Source organism: Entelurus aequoreus, linkage group LG01 (assembly GCF_033978785.1).
Source record: "Entelurus aequoreus isolate RoL-2023_Sb linkage group LG01, RoL_Eaeq_v1.1, whole genome shotgun sequence".
NCBI lineage: Eukaryota > Metazoa > Chordata > Actinopteri > Syngnathiformes > Syngnathidae > Entelurus > Entelurus aequoreus.
Window position 1 is genome coordinate 97,635,858 of NC_084731.1, and position 18,377 is coordinate 97,654,234.

At 41.4% G+C, this 18,377-nt stretch overlaps 1 protein-coding gene across 3 annotated transcripts in view; it reads left to right on the top strand.

Annotated features, from left to right (window-relative positions):
* Positions 1–15,025, top strand: part of LOC133645619 (uncharacterized) — a 15,407-nt gene extending 382 nt beyond the window's left edge. For 2 of the 3 annotated variants that reach the window (XM_062040467.1, XM_062040480.1), the window contains exons 2-8: positions 74–137; positions 6,566–6,672; positions 6,742–6,840; positions 9,675–9,862; positions 9,930–9,984; positions 10,060–10,122; positions 14,550–15,025. In XM_062040467.1, coding sequence (XP_061896451.1) covers positions 74–137; positions 6,566–6,672; positions 6,742–6,840; positions 9,675–9,862; positions 9,930–9,984; positions 10,060–10,122; positions 14,550–14,942 — 969 coding nt within the window. In that variant the 3' untranslated portion in view covers positions 14,943–15,025. The remainder of the gene's footprint in view (positions 1–73; positions 138–6,565; positions 6,673–6,741; positions 6,841–9,674; positions 9,863–9,929; positions 9,985–10,059; positions 10,123–14,549) is intronic. The other variant, XM_062040475.1, reaches the window with a different exon arrangement.
* The last annotated feature ends 3,352 nt before the right edge of the window (positions 15,026–18,377 follow it).

An 18,377-nucleotide genomic window follows, 5' to 3' on the forward strand; every position in this document is an offset into this window, starting at 1 on the left:
GCGTGTGTGTGTGTGCATGGTTTTACTTTCCTTTGGATGTCTTGGTGGTGACCTGGAACTCTGTGACCCAAAGGAAGTCAGCGAAGAAAACCTTGACCCAAGCATGTTTAAGGCCAACACTCCAGACACCAAACCAGGTAAGTTCACTGCAAAAAGTCTGTGTTCAAAAACAAGAAAAAAATAAATAAAAATGAGGGGTATTTTATTTGAACTAAGCAAAATTATCTGCCAATAGAACAAGAAAATTCGGCTTGTCAAGACTTTAAAAAACAAGTAAAATTAGCTAACTTCAATGAACCCAAAAATACCTTAAAATAAGTATATTCTCACTAATAACAAGTGCACTTTTCTTGGTAGAAAAAAAGAGACCTTTTTGCTCAATATGTTGAAAAATATTGTTAAATGAAGTAAATGCTAGTGCCATTATCTTGACATAATGATATGCGCTCGGCATTACATTTCTTGAAACCAGCAAACTTATACTAAAAACTAGTTTATTGTTCTTAATGGAAAGGCAACAAGGCAAGCGCTTGTTACTCTCGGGGTCTCCTAGCCGCTCAGGCAAATCATATTGTCTAAAAATGCATTTTTCCATGGATAACATGACATTATCACGCCAAGTGCGTGCTCTTTCAGCCAATTAGTGCGCATATATACAGCCCGGCCCCCGGCCCAAATTGTAATTTTGAAGAATACATCTGAATGTGCATGAACTATTTCTGTTCAAAATTGTTAGAAATGTTACATGTTTAAATATTAACTGTCAGTTTACTGTACTGTGCCAACTGTACTACTATATGAGTACGTGTTTTCTATTGTTTCATTGAAAATAAAACAGCAAAGTCCATTTGGCTGTCATCTGTTTTAATTATGAGACACAATTGTGTCAAAGTCATGATTTTTTTTTCCTGCTTGAAATAAGAAATTATTACTTTAAAAAAGTAGTTTTATACTTGTGAGTGTTGATGACACAGCTTTGCAACAGTTGATATTCTAGTTTCAAGCATGTTTTACTCAATATAGGTCATCAAATCTCAGCAACAAGCTGTAATATCTTACTGAGATCATTTAGGAGCAAAACACTTAAAACAAGTAAAACACTCTAACATAAAATCTGCTTAGTGAGAATAATTATCTTATCAGACAGAAAATAAGCAAGTATCACCCTTATTTGAGATATTTCATCTTACTTAGATTTCAGTTTTTGCAGTGTGCCCACAGGCCACACAGGTGGCTCCCTGGGGGACCATGTGTCGGGCACGCCAAATTGCAGAATCTTTATATAAATTTTAAAAAAAATTAAATATGTAAATAAAAATGGATGTATAATGAAACACACTCAATACACTTACCTAAAAAAAAAAAATCACTGAAAAACTGTTAAATACGGAGCCCCTAAAGCAGTGGTTCTCAAACTTTTTTTGTCATCCCCCACTTTGTACAAGGGGGAGTTTTCAAGCCCCACCTGCCCCCATCGCCCCAACAGAACGCTAATGCCAAGCTTAACATTTTCAAATGTATTGAACATCAAGTAACATCAAGTTGTACACATTCAAACTCAATAACATAAAATAACATCAAGTTCAATGATCAATAAAATAACTGTGCAGCTGTGGTATAACTTGCATCAAGTTCAGTAATAAATAAAATAACTTGCATCAAGTTCAATAATAAATCAAACAAAAGTGTTATAACTTGCATCAAGTTCAATAATAAATCAAATACAAGTGTTATAACTAGGGATGTCTGATAATATCGGCCTGCCGATATTATCGGCCGATAAATGCGTTAAAATGTAATATCGGAAATTATCGGTATCGTTTTTTTTATTATCTGTATCGTTTTTTTTTTTTTTATTAAATCAACATAAAAAACACAAGATACACTTACAATTAGTGCACCAACCCAAAAAACCTCCCTCCCCCCATTTCTTTCTGTTATCAATATTCTGGTTCCTACATTATATATCAATATATATCAATACAGTCTGCAAGGGATACAGTCCGTAAGCACACATGATTGTGCGTGCTGCTGCTCCACTAATAGTACTAACCTTTAACAGTTAATTTTACTCATTTTCATTCATTACTAGTTTCTATGTAACTGTTTTTATATTGTTTTACTTTCTTTTTTTTTCAAGAAAATGTTTTTAATTTAGTTATCTTATTTTATTTTATTTTTTTTAAAAGTACCTTATCTTCACCATACATGGTTGTCCAAATTAGGCATAATAATGTGTTAATTCCACGACTGTATATATCGGTTGATATCGGTATCGGTAAAGAGTTGGACAATATCGGAATATCGGATATCGGCAAAAAGCCATTATCGGACATACCTAGTTATAACTTGCATCAAGTTCAATAATAAATCAAATAAAAGTGTTATAACTTGCATCAAGTTCAATAATATATCAAATAAAAGTGTTATAACTTGCATCAAGTTCAATAATAAATCAAATAACTTGCATCAAGTTCAATAATAAATCAAATAAAAGTGTTATAACTTGCATCAAGTTCAATAATAAATCAAATAACTTGCATCAAGTTCAATAATAAATTAAATAAAAGTGCCACTTTGCATTATTTGCACACAAGAAAAAGGAGGAGCTATGCATTTGGCAAGACAGGGCAAGTGAACATGAGTTTTACAGCACTCCAGCATTAGTGGCTGCAATGAGCCTGTTTTGCACTGCACATCTTTTCAAATGGGGGTTGCAGGCTTGACACTGCCACTCTTAAGTCCTGCTCAATGTTCAGCTGAGACCTGTACTTCGTTTTGAGTGAAGCAACAGCTGAAAAGCCTATCTCACACAGATAAGATGTGGCAAAGGGGAGAAGAATGGACACAGCTCTCTGCCCGATGAGTGGATGATTAGCGCGGATGGGTTGCTACCCATCCGCGCGAAAGTTTGTTCCGCTTAGCCCCGCCCCCATTAGTTACTGTTGCTATGTCTGTCAAACTTTCGCTCCTACCTAGAAATTTAAAGCCTACAGGAAAAATAAGTAATTTACATTTATTTATATAGCGGATTTCACAGACAGAATCACAAAGTGATTTACAGTGTGTATAGAAAATGAAAGCATAGTAAAAAAAAATAATCTAAGAATATAATAAAAAAAAAAAAAAAATTTAAAGTGAAATTTCCTCCTGTTCCTCGCGGCCCACCTGTCATGTCTCTATTCCCCACCAGTGGGGCACGCCCCACACTTTGAGAAACGCTGCCCTAAAGGGACATGGGGGAATTTTATTTTTTTATTATTTTTTTTTATTATTATTATTTTATTTATTTTTTTAAGACATACATCTCGTGCGCACGGGAACTTTTTATAAAGTTATAAATAAAAAAAATAATAATAATTGTATTTTATTCTATATTTATTTTTTTTTAGACATTTATCATTTATTTAAAGTTTCTTGTGTGCAAGAGATACATGTCTAAAAAAAAAAAATTGAAATAAAATTATAAAAAATAAAATTTCCCCCATGTCCCTTCAGGGGCTCTGTAGTTAAACAACAGATTAGACAAATTCATAAATAAAAACGAAACACTCACAGACAACCAATACTTATACAGAGCCAACATCTCAACATCATTGGCATTAATTGAAATAACGGAAGAGATCACCAATGCAATAGATAGTAAAAAATGTGCTGCTGCAGTCTTTATGGGTTCAACAAAAGCATTTGACACAATTAATCACAGTATCTTAATAAATTAGAACGGTACGGAATCAGAGGGTTGGTCTTGAACTGGGTAAGAAGCTACTTAACCAACAGGAAACAATACGTTAAGATAGGCAAACACACTTCTACAGAGCTGAAACTATCTTGTGGCGTACTCCAGGGATCAATACTCGGACCACAATTGTTTAATCTCTATATAAACGACATTTGTAAAGTTACAAATGATTTAAAGTTAGTGTTATTTGCAGATGATACAACTGTGTTTTGTTCAGGAGAGAACACACAGAAGCTAATACAAATAATAACAGAAGAAATGAACAAATTAAAAAAACAGACTATCTTTGAATCTCAGTAAAACTAAAATAATGCTATTTGGTAACAGAAGAAGAGAAAGTCAAATAATTCCAAAAGCAGATTATGGGTCAGTTGAGGACTTGAGTGAGCTCATAGACAGAAATCCCAATTCCATGTTTCTTAAGAACGTGACAAAAGAAGAAATAATCAAAATTGTAAAAAATTGTAAATCCAAGACCTCAACCGACTGTCATGGAATAGATATGGTAACGATAAAAAAGGTTATAGAAGACATTTCAGAACCTCTGACATATATCAGCAACGTATCATTTCTAACCGGCAAATTCCCTGACAAAATGAAAATTGTAAAAGTCGTACCAATTTATAAGAATGGAGACATACACCAGTTTACTAACTACAGACCAGGGGCCGTACTTATCAAGCTTGTTAGAATTACTCCTAAGAAGTCTGCTAAGAGTTGACTTAAGAGTAAATAAATTATTCGCTGAAAGCTGCACTTAAAAGTTAGTTATCAAGCGTCTTACTCACACTTTCAGCGAAGTGTAGCACTGAATCTTAAGTGTCACACTCAGAGCTGAATTACGACATTACTATGTGCCGTAAACGGAATTTTAGGTGACGTCATTTCTGTGTCCATAAAAATGACCAATCACGGAAGGGAATCCGTTGTCTAAGAATAAAGAAATATCTTGGAAATATTTAAGTGGACAATGGGAGTGTATTTTTTGACAATAAACTACAAAATAATACAAAACAAACTAGTCCCCGCCGGCACTCACGCTACCGCTCCCTCTCTTCTATCGCCCACACACTCACTGACGTCACTCACCTCACGGCCACACACATACGCTACTGTCATAACATGTTCTTTCCAAATCATTAATTAGGCAACTAATTTGAAACTGGTGTGGGTGGCTCTATATATACTAGCCCACTGCAGACACATGCAGAAATCAACAAGGAATCGAAAAGTATTAAATCTGTGACAAAAATAATATCCGCTCTGTCTAAATGATACCGTTTGATCAGCTGCTCGTCATCAAAAAAAAAAAAAACATTGTTCCGTTCCCTGAACATTCGCGCACGTCTCTCTCGCCTCAGTGCCATCCCCTGCTGGCAACTCCTAACCACTTAAGACACCTCTGAAGGTCTCTTAAATATCGTGGAGAGTAGGAGTGATTCTTAGACTTAAGAACGTTGATAAAAAGCTTTTATTCTTAAGTTTGAGAGTAGGACTAAATTTCGCAAATTCTCAGGACTTAAGTGTAAAATGGTACTCTAAGAAGCTTGATAAGTACGGCCCCAGTTTCATTACTTCCACAATTCTCCAAAATCATGGAAAAACTATTCAATAGCCGATTAGATATATTTATCAACAAAAGTGGGACGCTCGTGGAGAACCAATATGGATTCCGAGCAAATATCCCAACATCAATATAGCATTAATCAAAATGACAGAGGAAATTATCATTGCAATAGATGGTAAAGAATGTGCGGCCGCAGTATTCATGGGCTTAACAAAAGCATTTGACACAATTAATCATGATATTTTAATACAAAAATTAGAACGATATGGCATCAGAGGTTTGGTCCTGAACTGGGTAAGAAGCTATTTAACCATCAAAATCCACAAAATAAATATTTATAAAGTGTTCAGATTCATTAAATTAAAATTTTCATTGACTGTATTCTTGCCTACCGATAAAAAAAGATCCCCCTGATCAAGAGCTCTCTTGGTGCTCTGGGTGCATCTGTTAAAAGCAGCCTCAGAAACCTTGGGGTTGTGTTGGATCAGTCCGTGTCTTTGGAGGGTCACTGTCGTCAACTGACTAAAAACTGTTTCTATCATCTCAGAAATATTTCAGAAGTGAGAAATTTGTTGTCAAAATTGGATCTGGAAATGATCATTCACGCATTCATCTCGCATTGACTATTGCAATTCTCTTTTCAACAAGTCAACGCTAAAGACACTTCAGACTGTACAAAATGCGGCTGCCAGACTTTTGACCGGTGCACCCAGAACAGTCCATATCACCCCCGTTTTATCCAGTCTTCATTGGCTTCCAGTTAAATCCTGCATTGAGTTTAAGATCTGAGTCCTGACATTCCGTGCGTTGCATGGTGGGGGCCCTCAGTACAACACTGACTTGCTATGCCCCTACTCTTCAGGGCGCAGCCTCTGGTCTTCAGGCCATGGTCTTCTAAAGATCCCAAAAACTTGTTTTAAAACCTGTGGTAGACCTGGCATTCCAGGCTATAGCTCCCAGACTCTGGAACAATTTGTACCAGTCCCTCCGTGAAATAAAATCACATACTTACTGCCAAAAGTGATTCAAAGTAATATTTTGACATTGACACCTCGCATCTGTGCATAATTTACTAGAATACCTTTGGGAGTATTACATATTTCAACATAAAGTACCGAATGTTTACTCATTGACATATCCTTCTAAAAAGCTCAAATCTACCCAAACGAGTTGTTACCAAAAATGGATTAATCCTAATATTTTGACGTTGACACATTCTTTCAAGGATTTGTAAACATGCCTGCTAATTTTTGCAGATTGCTCTGACTCCTTGTTGAGCGGCATGAAGGGATACCAGCTAACGGAAAACGACCTGGACTTTATAAAGACGCTGAAAGTGGACAAACGAACAAAGCATCTGCAGGTGGGTTTTTAAGTGAAGCGATGCACTTGAACAAGCTCGGGTGCATATACCCAACAGGATGCTCCTCAGGGACAACTGAAGGCGTTGCAGAGGGAGGTGATCAGCGAGAAGATGGTCTTGGATCTCACGCTGGCCTCCAGAGAGAAAGCACGAGCTGAACTCGAGAAGGTAAAAATGGAAATATCTGCAAGCTACTCATGAAAAATGTCAGTAGAATGGCCAGACTAGCTTTTGCTAGTAAGAAGTCTGCACAGTGACTCAAAGCAGGGGCCTCGGAATTGGGGACAGGGGGCCAGACATTCACACTCACATTCACACACAAAGGACAATTTAGTGTTACCAATCAACCTATCCCCAGGTGCATGTTTTTGGAGGTGGGAGAAAGCCGGAGTACTCGGAGGGAACCCATGCAGTCAAAAGGGAGAATATGCAAACTCCACACAGAAAGATCTCGAGCCCGGGATTGAACTCAGGACTACTCAGGATCTTCGTATTGTGGTTTTGGGTTTTGTAAATTGGATAGTATGCGATGCATTCTCAATGTGAACGCTCCTGTGCTCAGGTCGGATTCAGCCCACCAGAACGCCATCAAAAAGTGATCAGAGTAATAATTAATTGCCAAAAATACATGGTTACAAATAAAATAGTTGACGACGGAGCAGAGAACAGGTGAATAAAATGTTTTAGGAACTCCCGTGAAAGTTTTACCACGCCCGTCTCAAGACTGCTCGCCCACGCTCTTCAAGCAGACGTCGAAGAAAAAATATCCCGTAGAACTGCCAGAGCCTAAATAGTTGTCCTCTTCCTTCTTAATCTTCCACGTGCAATAATTTGGTTCTGAAAATGTTGACTTTGATTGCACAAAATCCTTAAAACTGCCACAAATGCGCCAGTGCTAAGACGGACTAGAGTGGAAGCCATGTCTGTAAACACTGCAGTGCAGGCGACGTCATGTCATGTTCGCATGCGGGTCGGATTGCATTCACATTAGAAATCACAATTTATTTTTTTGTTACAAGATTCAAGATGCTTTATTATTGTCCATTCTTTAACATGTACAAGACACATAAGAACTGAAATTTCATTTTCGGCACAGTCCCACTAAGGGCAGACATACGTTACAGGGAGACAAGACGGCACCGCCAACGGATCAAGCCACTAACGGCGCTCCTTAAAAAAGGTGGGAAAAAGGTGATATTGGGAAAGGGGGAAAGAGTAAAAAAATATCAGTCTAAGGCTGGACCCTCGGGAGGGGTTCCAGACTGAGTCAAAGGGAAAAAAAACCTCACATAGCATAGCACACATAAACATGTTAGATATAATCACAACAACTCGCAACAGAGGAACGACCACTAAAAAGATCAAATTTGACAAAAAAATCTGAATTGGACATTGTCATGATCCGTGGTCCGGATCATGTTTTGTGTTTTCTGTTTGTTTTGGACTCCTTCAGTTCCTGTTTGTGCACCTCCTGAGTTTAGTCACCATGGTTACTTATGATTTTAACCTGCCTCTGTTGTTTGTAATCAAGAGAAACTATTTAAGCCTACCTTTGCTGATCACTCGTCCTGGCTTCTTTGTTTGCGTCACGCTCCTGTTAAGTAAGTGTTGCTTGTCTTTAGTCTGTGCTAAGCAGTAGCCTTAGCTTCAAGTGCGATCGGCACCTTGTTCCGTCGGTTTGTTTTCTGTTTTGTACCTCGTTGAGTGTTTATTTTTTTAAGAATTAAATGATGTTCCTACCCGCAAGTCCTGTCCGGAGTCGTCCGTTTGCATCCTGGGAGAACAAACCTCGCAGTAAGCTGCAACCCCACCGTGACAGACATCCAACACTGCAGTGCAAACGTAACCTTAATCTTGTGTGTGGGGGCCCAAACAAGAAATATAGTCAATGGACACCTTTTTTATTGTAGTCTGCATCAAAATGTAATGTACGGTACATGTGCAATTCTCGTTACAGTAAACAAATAATAAAACGATTACTCATTAAATGATAAAACATAACAAAGTCAAAATGCTCAAATGTCTTTGTTTCTTTTAATGTCACCCATTAGTTCCGATCATGCTTAGAATTTCTAGGCGCAGTGAAGGCGTTGAGGGGATCCGGTTTGGTGGCTGCAGGATTAGGTCTCTGCTTTTTGCAGATGATGTGGTCCTGATGGCTTCATCTGGCCAGGATCTTCAGCTCTCACTGGATCAGTTCTCAGCCGAGTGTGAAGCGACTGGGATGAGAATCAGCACCTCCAAGTCCGAGTCCATGGTTCTCGCACAGAAAAGGGTGGAGTGCCATCTCCGGGTTGGGGAGGAGACCCTGCCCCAAGTGGAGGAGTTCAAGTACCTAGGAGTCTTGTTCACGAGTGAGGGAAAAGTGGATCGTGAGATCGACAGGCGGATCGGTGTGGCGTCTTCAGTAATGCGGACGCTGTATCGATCCGTTGTGGTGAAGAAGGAGCTGAGCCGGAAGGCAAAGCTCTCAATTTACCGGTCGATCTACGTTCCCATCCTCACCTATGGTCATGAGCTTTGGGTTATGACCGAGAGGACAAGATCACGGGTACAAGCGGCCGAAATGAGTTTCCTCCGCCGGGTGGCGGGGTTCTCCCTTAGAGATAGGGTGAGAAGCTCTGCCATCTGGGGGGAGCTCAAAGTAAAGCCACTGCTCCTCCACATGGAGAGGAGCCAGATGAGGTGGTTCGGGCATCTGGTCAGGATGCCACCCGAACGTCCAACCGGTAGGAGGCCACGGGGAAGACCCAGGACACGTTGGGAAGACTATGTCTCCCGGCTGGCCTGGGAACGCCTCGGGATCCCCCGGGAGGAGCTGGACGAAGTGGCTGGGGAGAGGAAGGTCTGGGCTTCCCTGCTTAGGCTGCTTCCCCCGCGACCCGACCTTGGATAAGCGGAAGAAGATGGATGGAAGGATGGATGGATTTCTCATTTAATGATAAAACATAACAAAGTCAAAATGCTCAAATGTCTTTGTTTCTTTTAATGTCACCCATTAGTTCCCATCATGCTTAGAGGGTGCCAAACTTCTAACGCTGGTGCTGCAAGTCGCTTTGCCTTCGGACCAAGTGTCTGAGCTGCTGCACGCCAAGTCTGTGCTGGCCATGGTGACTAGGGAAGACGTGGATAAGGCGGTGAGCGAGAAGAAACGTGCGGTCGCTCACATGGAGAAGACGGCGGCTCGTCAGTATGTGCAGAATCTGCTCTCCTATATGTTGTAAAAGTGTGTTGTCTCTCAAAATGGTGTGTTTCAGGAGAGAGGACACTGAGGAGAAAGGACAGCTAGAAAAGCAACTTGTCAGTGATCAGGCGAGGGAGGACCCGACATGAACAGAACTGCAGGAAAACGAGACATTTTTATGTGTAACTCTTGTTTGTTTCTAGCTGGTGATCCAGCGGCTTATGAGTGAGATGTCTGATCTCAAAACTAAACTGGCTGCGCAAGAGGTAAGATTTTGGCAAGCACTTTGAATTTGCTTTCCTTTTCCGCTTTTTTCCACTCGAGTTACCTTATGCATGTATTTTAGGGCTGTCAAATTCAATATGTGCGTTAAATGAATGCTAAATGTGCTATACTTGTATCAGGCCTGGCCCTAACCAATCTGGCGCCCTAGGCAAGATTTTAGGTGGCGCCCCCCCACATCGGCAGTGAAGTGTATATACTCACAAGAAACCGAATAGCTTTGTCTTTGACCTTTTTTTTACTTAAAGAAAGCAAATTAACATATTATATGAGAATGTTATGTTATGATTATCTTTAACCGAATCACAGCAGTGCTCAAATAAAAAAACAGCATTCCCTCTCATGTGATATTGCTTAATTAACATTAATGATGTGCACTTTAACAACTAGGCTTACAACTATACCTAGTATATAAAGGGGTGGAAAAGTGACTATTACCTGCAGGGCAAACATTAGCTAACCAGAAGGCAATAACAATGTAAACAAAAAACACCTGCTTAAAAGATCTCATACAAATGTCCCTGAGGAATGTAAGGTGGGAGTACTGTAATTACCTAACGTTACATTATTATTTTCCATAACAATTTAGCCCCCTCCACAATATTAACCCGACGTTAAAACAGAACTAGCTATTTATTGATTAGCAATTGCTGAATCATGTAACATTAGCTTAATGCTAAAAAGCCAGGTTACTATCACATTCTGTAACAGACAAATAATTTAATGTAGGCTAACATTACCTACCTGCTACCTCTGTCTTTTTCTCGTTTCTCCTCCTCTTCTTTTCTATTTTTTCTTCCCTGGGCACCTGACAGTTTTGGCCGTTTTGACATCTTGTGTTGATTTTTTGATGTGGTAAGAGTCATGATACGGGAAGGGAGGGGCGCACCGTGCGGGGGATGGGGGGGGGGGGGCGTAATGTTGTAACAAATAATATTTCTATTAAATAGGCTTTACTTTGCATTTTAATTAACATGGGACTATTTTTTGTATTTAGAAATAATAGTACCAACTTTTTTTTTTTTTTCTCCAACATTTGTGGCACTGGCGTGGCGCCCCCTGATGGACGGCGCCCTTAGCATTTGCCTATACGGTCTATGCCACGGGCCGGCCCTGACTTGTATAGCGCTTTTCTACCTTCAAAGTACTCAAAGCGCTTTGACACTATTTCCACATTCACCCATTCACACACTGATGGCGGTAGCTGCCATGCAAGGCCCTAACCATCACCCATCAGGAGCAAGGGTGAAGTGTCTTGCTCAAGGACGCAACGGACGTGACGAGGTTGGTAGAAGGTGGGGATTGAACCAGGAACCCTCAGGTTGCTGGCACAGCCACTCTGCCAAATGCGCCACACCGTCCCCAATGAACACATGTGATTAATGACAAAAAATATCAGATGAATGTCCATCCATCCGTCCATCTTCTTCCGCTTATCCGAGGTCGGGTCGCAGGGGCAGCAGCCTAAGCAGGGAAGCCCAGACTTCCCTCTCCCCAGCCACTTCGTCCAGCTCTTCTCGGGGGATCCCGAGGCGTTCCCAGGCCAGCCGGGAGACATAGTCTTCCCAACATCTCCTAGGTCTTCCCCGTGGCCTCCTACCGGTCGGACGTGCCCTAAACACCTCCCTAGGCAGGCGTTCGGGTGGCATCCTGACCAGATGCTCGAACCACCTCATCTGGCTCCTCTCGATGTGAGGAGCCAGAATTATTTGTTCTGATGTGATAAAGATTGGATTCTTCGGCGTGAATGCCGGCGTCATGTTTGGAGGAAACCCGACACCGCTCGGCACTGTCATGTTCAAACACTGATGACATCTATTAATCAGGCAAGAAGCAAGGAACCATGCAGAGACAGAGTTCAATTTAGCTCATGAGGAGAACGCATGGAGCTGCACACTTAGTCACAGTCTCGCCCTACGCTCTAAGGTTCAGCTCCCGCGTACCTCCTATTTATTCAGGAGTTCCACAGTCAACATCACTGAGGCCGCCTCTAAAAGCAGTGGTCACATATATCATGCAAAGCAGGCCCAGGACGCACAATATGTGACGGAATTTGCTGGGGGCCTTGTGGTTTCGCCTTGTCTCCGCTTCATCTGCGTGCTGTCGTCTTATCTGCGTTGAGGTCCTTGTTGTCTCTGCTTCATCTGCGTGCTGTCGTCTTATCTTCGTTGAGGTCTTTGAAGTCCTTGGCTGTTAGCGGGCTAAAACAAAGATAACATCTGCGGCTGAGGCTACTCCTCCAAGAAGTTTCGTCCTTGCACAGATACAAACGTCTAACTTGAGCACAATAGCTAATAACTATAGCAACGGACTTTAAGCATACTAAAGTTGTGTGATAATATATATACATGATTATTCTAACAGGCGCCAGGCTAGTACCATCCCTACTATGAAGCATGGCTGTGGCAGCATCATGCTCTGGGGGTGTTTTTCGGCGGCAGGAACTGGGAGACTAGTCAGGATAGAGGGAAAGACGAATGCAGCAAGGTACAGAGACATACTGGATGAAAACCAACGCTTCCCATCCAACCTGGTTGAGCTTGAGAGGTGCTGCAAAGAGGATTGAGCAAATGCTGTGACTCGGATGTAAATACTTTCTGGATGCACTGCAAATTACAAATGCAAATTACTTTTGCTATGAGTTTTTCCTAAATTTGGTCGTTTATTTTGCAATTGACAAGTTTTATTTGGCCGTACAATAACTGAGAGGGTGAAACATGAAAACAAGTTATTGATGTATGTATGAAACAGGCTGCATCCGATTTGTCATACTTTATGTGACAGTGTGTTATCATCAGTGTTGGGTTAGTTACTGAAAACCAGTAACTACTTACAGTTACTAGTTACTTTATATCAAAAGTAACTCAGTTACTTGCACCGAAAAGTAATGTGTTACTGTGAAAAGTAACTATTTAGTTACTTATTTTTTTCTTCTTTTTTTTTTTTAAAGCTCCCATTAATGCCCTTTTAGCCTCCATTTCAGTACTGTTATTGCACTGGAGAATAACACAATTTGTTGATCAACTTGACATGCATTTGCATCACTGAACTCTGCTAAGCAATGTGGTCTACATACAACACACAAAGACAAAAATATGTTTCAAAGGGCCGATGTATTTCAGGCCAGAAGAAATTGACAAAACTATTTTAAATAGCTGCAACATAACACACATAAGTAACAAACAGCATAATAACAACATTGCTGTAAACCAAGGAAGTACTTTAACTTTAACTTTACATACACAAAGCCTAACCAGGCGTTTTTTTCTCTCAAGGAATTGTGAAATAAAATCATGTCTGAAGCCCAGAACACTCTACGCATTTCCCCAGTTTTAGTTTAGAGAAAAGGAAAGATTGGACTGGCCCACTAGGATCCCTCTTTATGTTTGTAAACTATATAGTCTATACATTTACAGTGATGTGATAAGCAAACACTCTAGAAGTCTAGAATGAAAGAGTATATAAGATAATTGACAGAGTGTGTGTACCTCCGGTGCTGAATGATGAACAGAGGCAGAGTTTGGAGTGTCTTCTTTAGCTTGCTATTCATGTTTATGTGCTCACTGTCCACTGTGTCCAGGAACTTGGAAAATGATTTCATGCCATTTGCTGTTTGACGCATGCTAATTAGCTGCCTGAAAGCGGGTGACTCCACTGTATAAATAGCCTGCATGTCTTCTAGCACATACGCTACAATGGCTCTATCAATGTTGTCCTGGCTAGCAGTGCCTCGTTAAAATCCAGCCGCTGTTGCTTAGGAGGTGAAGTGTGTCTCTCTTTACAAACTTCGTCGAAGCATGTTGCTTCTGTAGCTGTTTCAGCAGATTTTGAATTGCTGTTTTGGGCAGTAGATGAGATCTTTGATCCAAGACACAACTTACATAAACTAAAATGTTCTTTTCTTTGTGCTCGACAAAAGAAAAGTAGTGAGAATATCTCCACGTTAAGAAACTCGACTGCAGCTCCGCCATGATCAGACACGCCTCCCCCCCTCCCTCCCCACACCCAGACACACACAGAGCACGCCTCTTCCTTATGACACGTTTCTAGCCGATACTACATAAAAAAATTACGTAAAAAATAACGCAGTAACGCATCATGTTGTAACGGTAACTGAGTTACTGAATATAAAAAATAACGCGTTAGACTACTAGTTACTTTGTAACGTGTTAGTCCCAACACTGGTTATCATTGGTGTTAGTATCAATCAATCAATGTTTATTTATATAGCCCTAAATCACAAGTGTCTCAAAGGGCTGCACAAGCCACAACGACATACTCGGTACAGAGCCCACAACTTTTTCTTATTTTTTTTCCCAATGGTACTTATAGACTGTGCTATAGGGGTAATAAAACAATGTTAGACCAGGGGTGTCTAACCCATTTTAATGTATGGTTGATGATCATTCAGGAGCTAAAATGTGGAGCTGGTGCCTCAGAAGCAGTTCAAGCGGCTCAAGGTCAAGTGAAGCAGCCAGACAAGAGCAAAAGGAAGCCGGTCGCTCCAAAGACAAGTCAACCAGCAGATGAAGACAAAAGTAAACCCACAACCAAATCCAAGAAAACATCAGCAAAGTCCACCGTAGAGAAGACCAAAGCAGCCCCGGGACCGCAGATGTTGAAAGACAAGTCAGAACCTGTGCAAGGAACCCGAAGCAGACAAAAACCTGCTGGACCCTCAAAGGACTCTACATTGCAGGTGAAAAGTGACAAAGGGGCAGGTAACTCTAAACTTGCTGAACAGCAGGAGGAACCACCGAAGGTTGTTCTGAGACGGTCCAGGAGGATTGCCAACAGGAGGTGATGGTGTATCCAGAGTTGTACTTATTTTATTGCAAGATGTTTTGAAGTGATTTATAAAATGTAATAAAGGTGAGCAATACAGGATGTGCAGAATCATTCTTTGGTGAGCCGCACGCCCAGTTTACTTAGCAGCAGCTGCACTGCAAAAAGTCAGTGTTCAAAAACAAGAAAAAAAAATACAAAAATGAGGGATATGTTTTTTTAACTAAGCAAAATTATCTGCCAATAGAACAAAAACATTTGGCTTGTCAAGACTTTCCAAAACAAGTAAAATTAGCTAACCTCAATGTACCCAAAAATACCTTAAAATAAGTATATTCTCATTAATAAGTGTACTACTATATGAGTATGTGTTTTCTATTGTTTCATTGAAAATAAAACAGCAAAGTCCATTTGGCTGTCATCTGTTTTAATTATGAGACACAATTGTGTCAAAGTCATGATTTTTTTTTTCATGCTAAAAATAAGAAATTATTACTTTAAAAAAGTAGTTTTATACCTGTAAATGTGGATGACACAGCTTTGCAACAGTTGATATTCTAGTTCCAAGCATGTTTTACTCAATATAGGTCATAACATTTCAGCAACAAGCTGTAATATCTTACTGAGATCATTTAGGACCAAAACCCTTAAAACAAGTAAAACACTCTAACATAAAATCTTATGTATGGCCGCGCAAGTCCCGGGATGCCCAAAATGTCCATAACACACCCAGCCGAGTCCCACGGAGAGGGGGGATAAAAGTTGGAAAAGTCGGCAAAAGTCCCCCAAATTTTTAAAATACCAACCCAGGTTTGAGTTACACAAGTCCTGCCGCCGGTTGTGCAAGTCCCCGGATGTCCAAAACGCACCCAGCAAAATCCCACGGGAAGTGGGGTAGAACATTTTGGAAAAGTCGGCAAAAGTCCCCAAAATGTTCAAAAAACCTACCCAGGTTCGAGTCCCACAAGTCCAGCCGCGCGAGTCCCGGGATGCCCAAAATGTCCATAACACACCCAGCCGAGTCCCACGGAGAGGGGGGATAAAAGTTGGAAAAGTCGGCAAAAGTCCCAAAAATTTTTAAAATACCAACCCAGGTTTGAGTTACACAAGTCCCGCCGCCGGTTGTGCAAGTCCCCGGATGCCCAAAACATCCAAAACGCACCCAGCAAAATCCCACGGGAAGTGGGGTAGAACATTTTGGAAAAGTCGGCAAAAGTCCCCAAAATGTTCAAAATACCTACCCAGGTTCGAGTCCCACAAGTCCAGCCGCCGGCCGCGCGAGTCCCGGGATGCCCAAAATGTGAATAACACACCCAGCCGAGTCCCACGGGGAGAGGGGGGGATAAAAGTTGGAAAAGTCGGCAAAAGTCCCAAAAATTTTCAAAATACCTAACCAGGTTGGAGTCCCACAAGTCCCGCCGCCGGCCGCACGAGTCCCGGAATGCCCAAAATGTCCAAAACGCACCCAGCAAAGTCCCATGGGAAGTGGGGGAGAAAATTTGGAGAAGTCTGCAAAAGTCCCCAAAATGTTCAAAATACCTACCCAAGTTTGAGTCCCACAAGTCCCGCCGCCGGCCGCACGAGTCCCGGGATGCCCAAAATGTCCATAACACACCCAGCCGAGTCCCACGGGGAGGGGGGGAATAAAAGTTGGAAAAGTCGGCAAAAGTCCCAAAAATGTTCTAAATACCTACCCAGGTTCGAGTCCCACAAGTCCCACCGCCAGCCGGGATACCCACAATGTCCAAAATGTGCCCAGCAAAGTCCCACGGGAAGGCAGGTAGAAAAGTGAGAAAAGTCGGTAAAATGTTCAAAAATCACACCCGGGTTCGAGTCTTAAGACTTGTGGCACTCCATGTGGGACTCGAACCTGGGTAGGTATTTTTAAAATTTTTAGAACTTTTGCAGACTTTTCCAACTTTTATCCCCCCTCCCCGTGGGACTCGGCTGGGTGTGTTATGGACATTTTGGGCATCCCGGGACTCGAGCGGCCGGCGGCGGGACTTGTGGGACTCGAACCTGGGTAGGTGTTTTGAACATTTTTGGGGACTTTTGCCGACTTTTCTCACTTTTCTCCCCCACTTCCCGTGGGACTTTGTTGGGTGCGTTTTGGACAGTTTTTTGCATCCCGGGACTTGTGCGGCCGGCGGCGGGACTCGTGGGACTGGAACCCGGGGAGGTATTTTGTACAAAATTGGGACTTTTGACCATTTTGGCCACCTAATCCCCTCTTCTTCCCCGCCTTCCTGTGCACCATTGCTGGGTGTGTTTTGGACAAAAATAGTTTCAAGCATGTTTTACTCAATATAGGTCATCAAATCTTAGCAACAAGCTGTAATATCTTACTGAGATCATTTAGGACCAAAACCATTAAAACAAGTAAAACACTCTAACATAAAATCTTACGTATGGCCGTGCAAGTCCCGGGATGCCCAAAATGTGAATAACACACCCAGCCGAGTCCCACGGGGAGAGGGGGGAATAAAAGTTGGAAAAGTCTGCAAAAGTCCCAAAAATGTTTAAAATACCTACCCAGGTTCGAGTCCCACAAGTCCCGCCACCGGCCGGGATGCCCAAAATGTCCAAAACACGCCCATCAAAGTCCCACGGGAAGGCGGGTAGAAAAGTGAGAAAAGTCGGTAAAATGTTCAAAAATCACACCCGGGTTCGAGTCTTAAGACTTGTGGCACTCCATGTGGGACTCGAACCTGGGTAGGTATTTTTAAAATTTTTAGAACTTTTGCCGACTTTTCCAACTTTTATCCCCCCTCCCCGTGGGACTCGGCTAGGTGTGTTATGGACATTTTGGGCATCCCGGGACTCGAGCGGCCGGCGGCGGGACTTGTAGGACTCGAACCTGGGTAGGTATTTTGAAAATTTTTGGGGACTTTTGCCGACTTTTCTCACTTTTCTCCCCCACTTCCCGTGGGACTTTGCTGGGTGCGTTTTGGACATTTTTTTGCATCCTGGGACTTGTGTACCTGGCGGCGGGACTCATGGGACTGGAACCCGGGGAGGTATTTTAGACAAAATTGGGACTTTTACCATTTTGGCCACCTTTTCCCCTCTTCTTCCCCGCCTTCCTGTGCACCATTGCTGGGTTTTGGACATTTGGACACAAATAGTTTCAAGCATGTTTTACTCAATATAGGTCATCAAATCTCAGCAACAAGCTGTAATATCTTACTGAGATCATTTAGAAGCAAAACCCTTAAAACAAGTAAAACACTCTAACATAAAATCTGCTTAGTGAGAGGAATGATCTTATCAGACAGAAAATAAGCAAATATCACCCTTATTTGAGATATTTCATCTTACTTAGATTTCACTTTTTTCAGTGTAGAAATAGTGTTTCATATCGTTTTTTGCCGACCTTGTTGAAACATTTTTGGTAATTGTGACAAATCAAATGGGGTCACTGTCTTGATAAATATATATATAATCTTGATTAAAT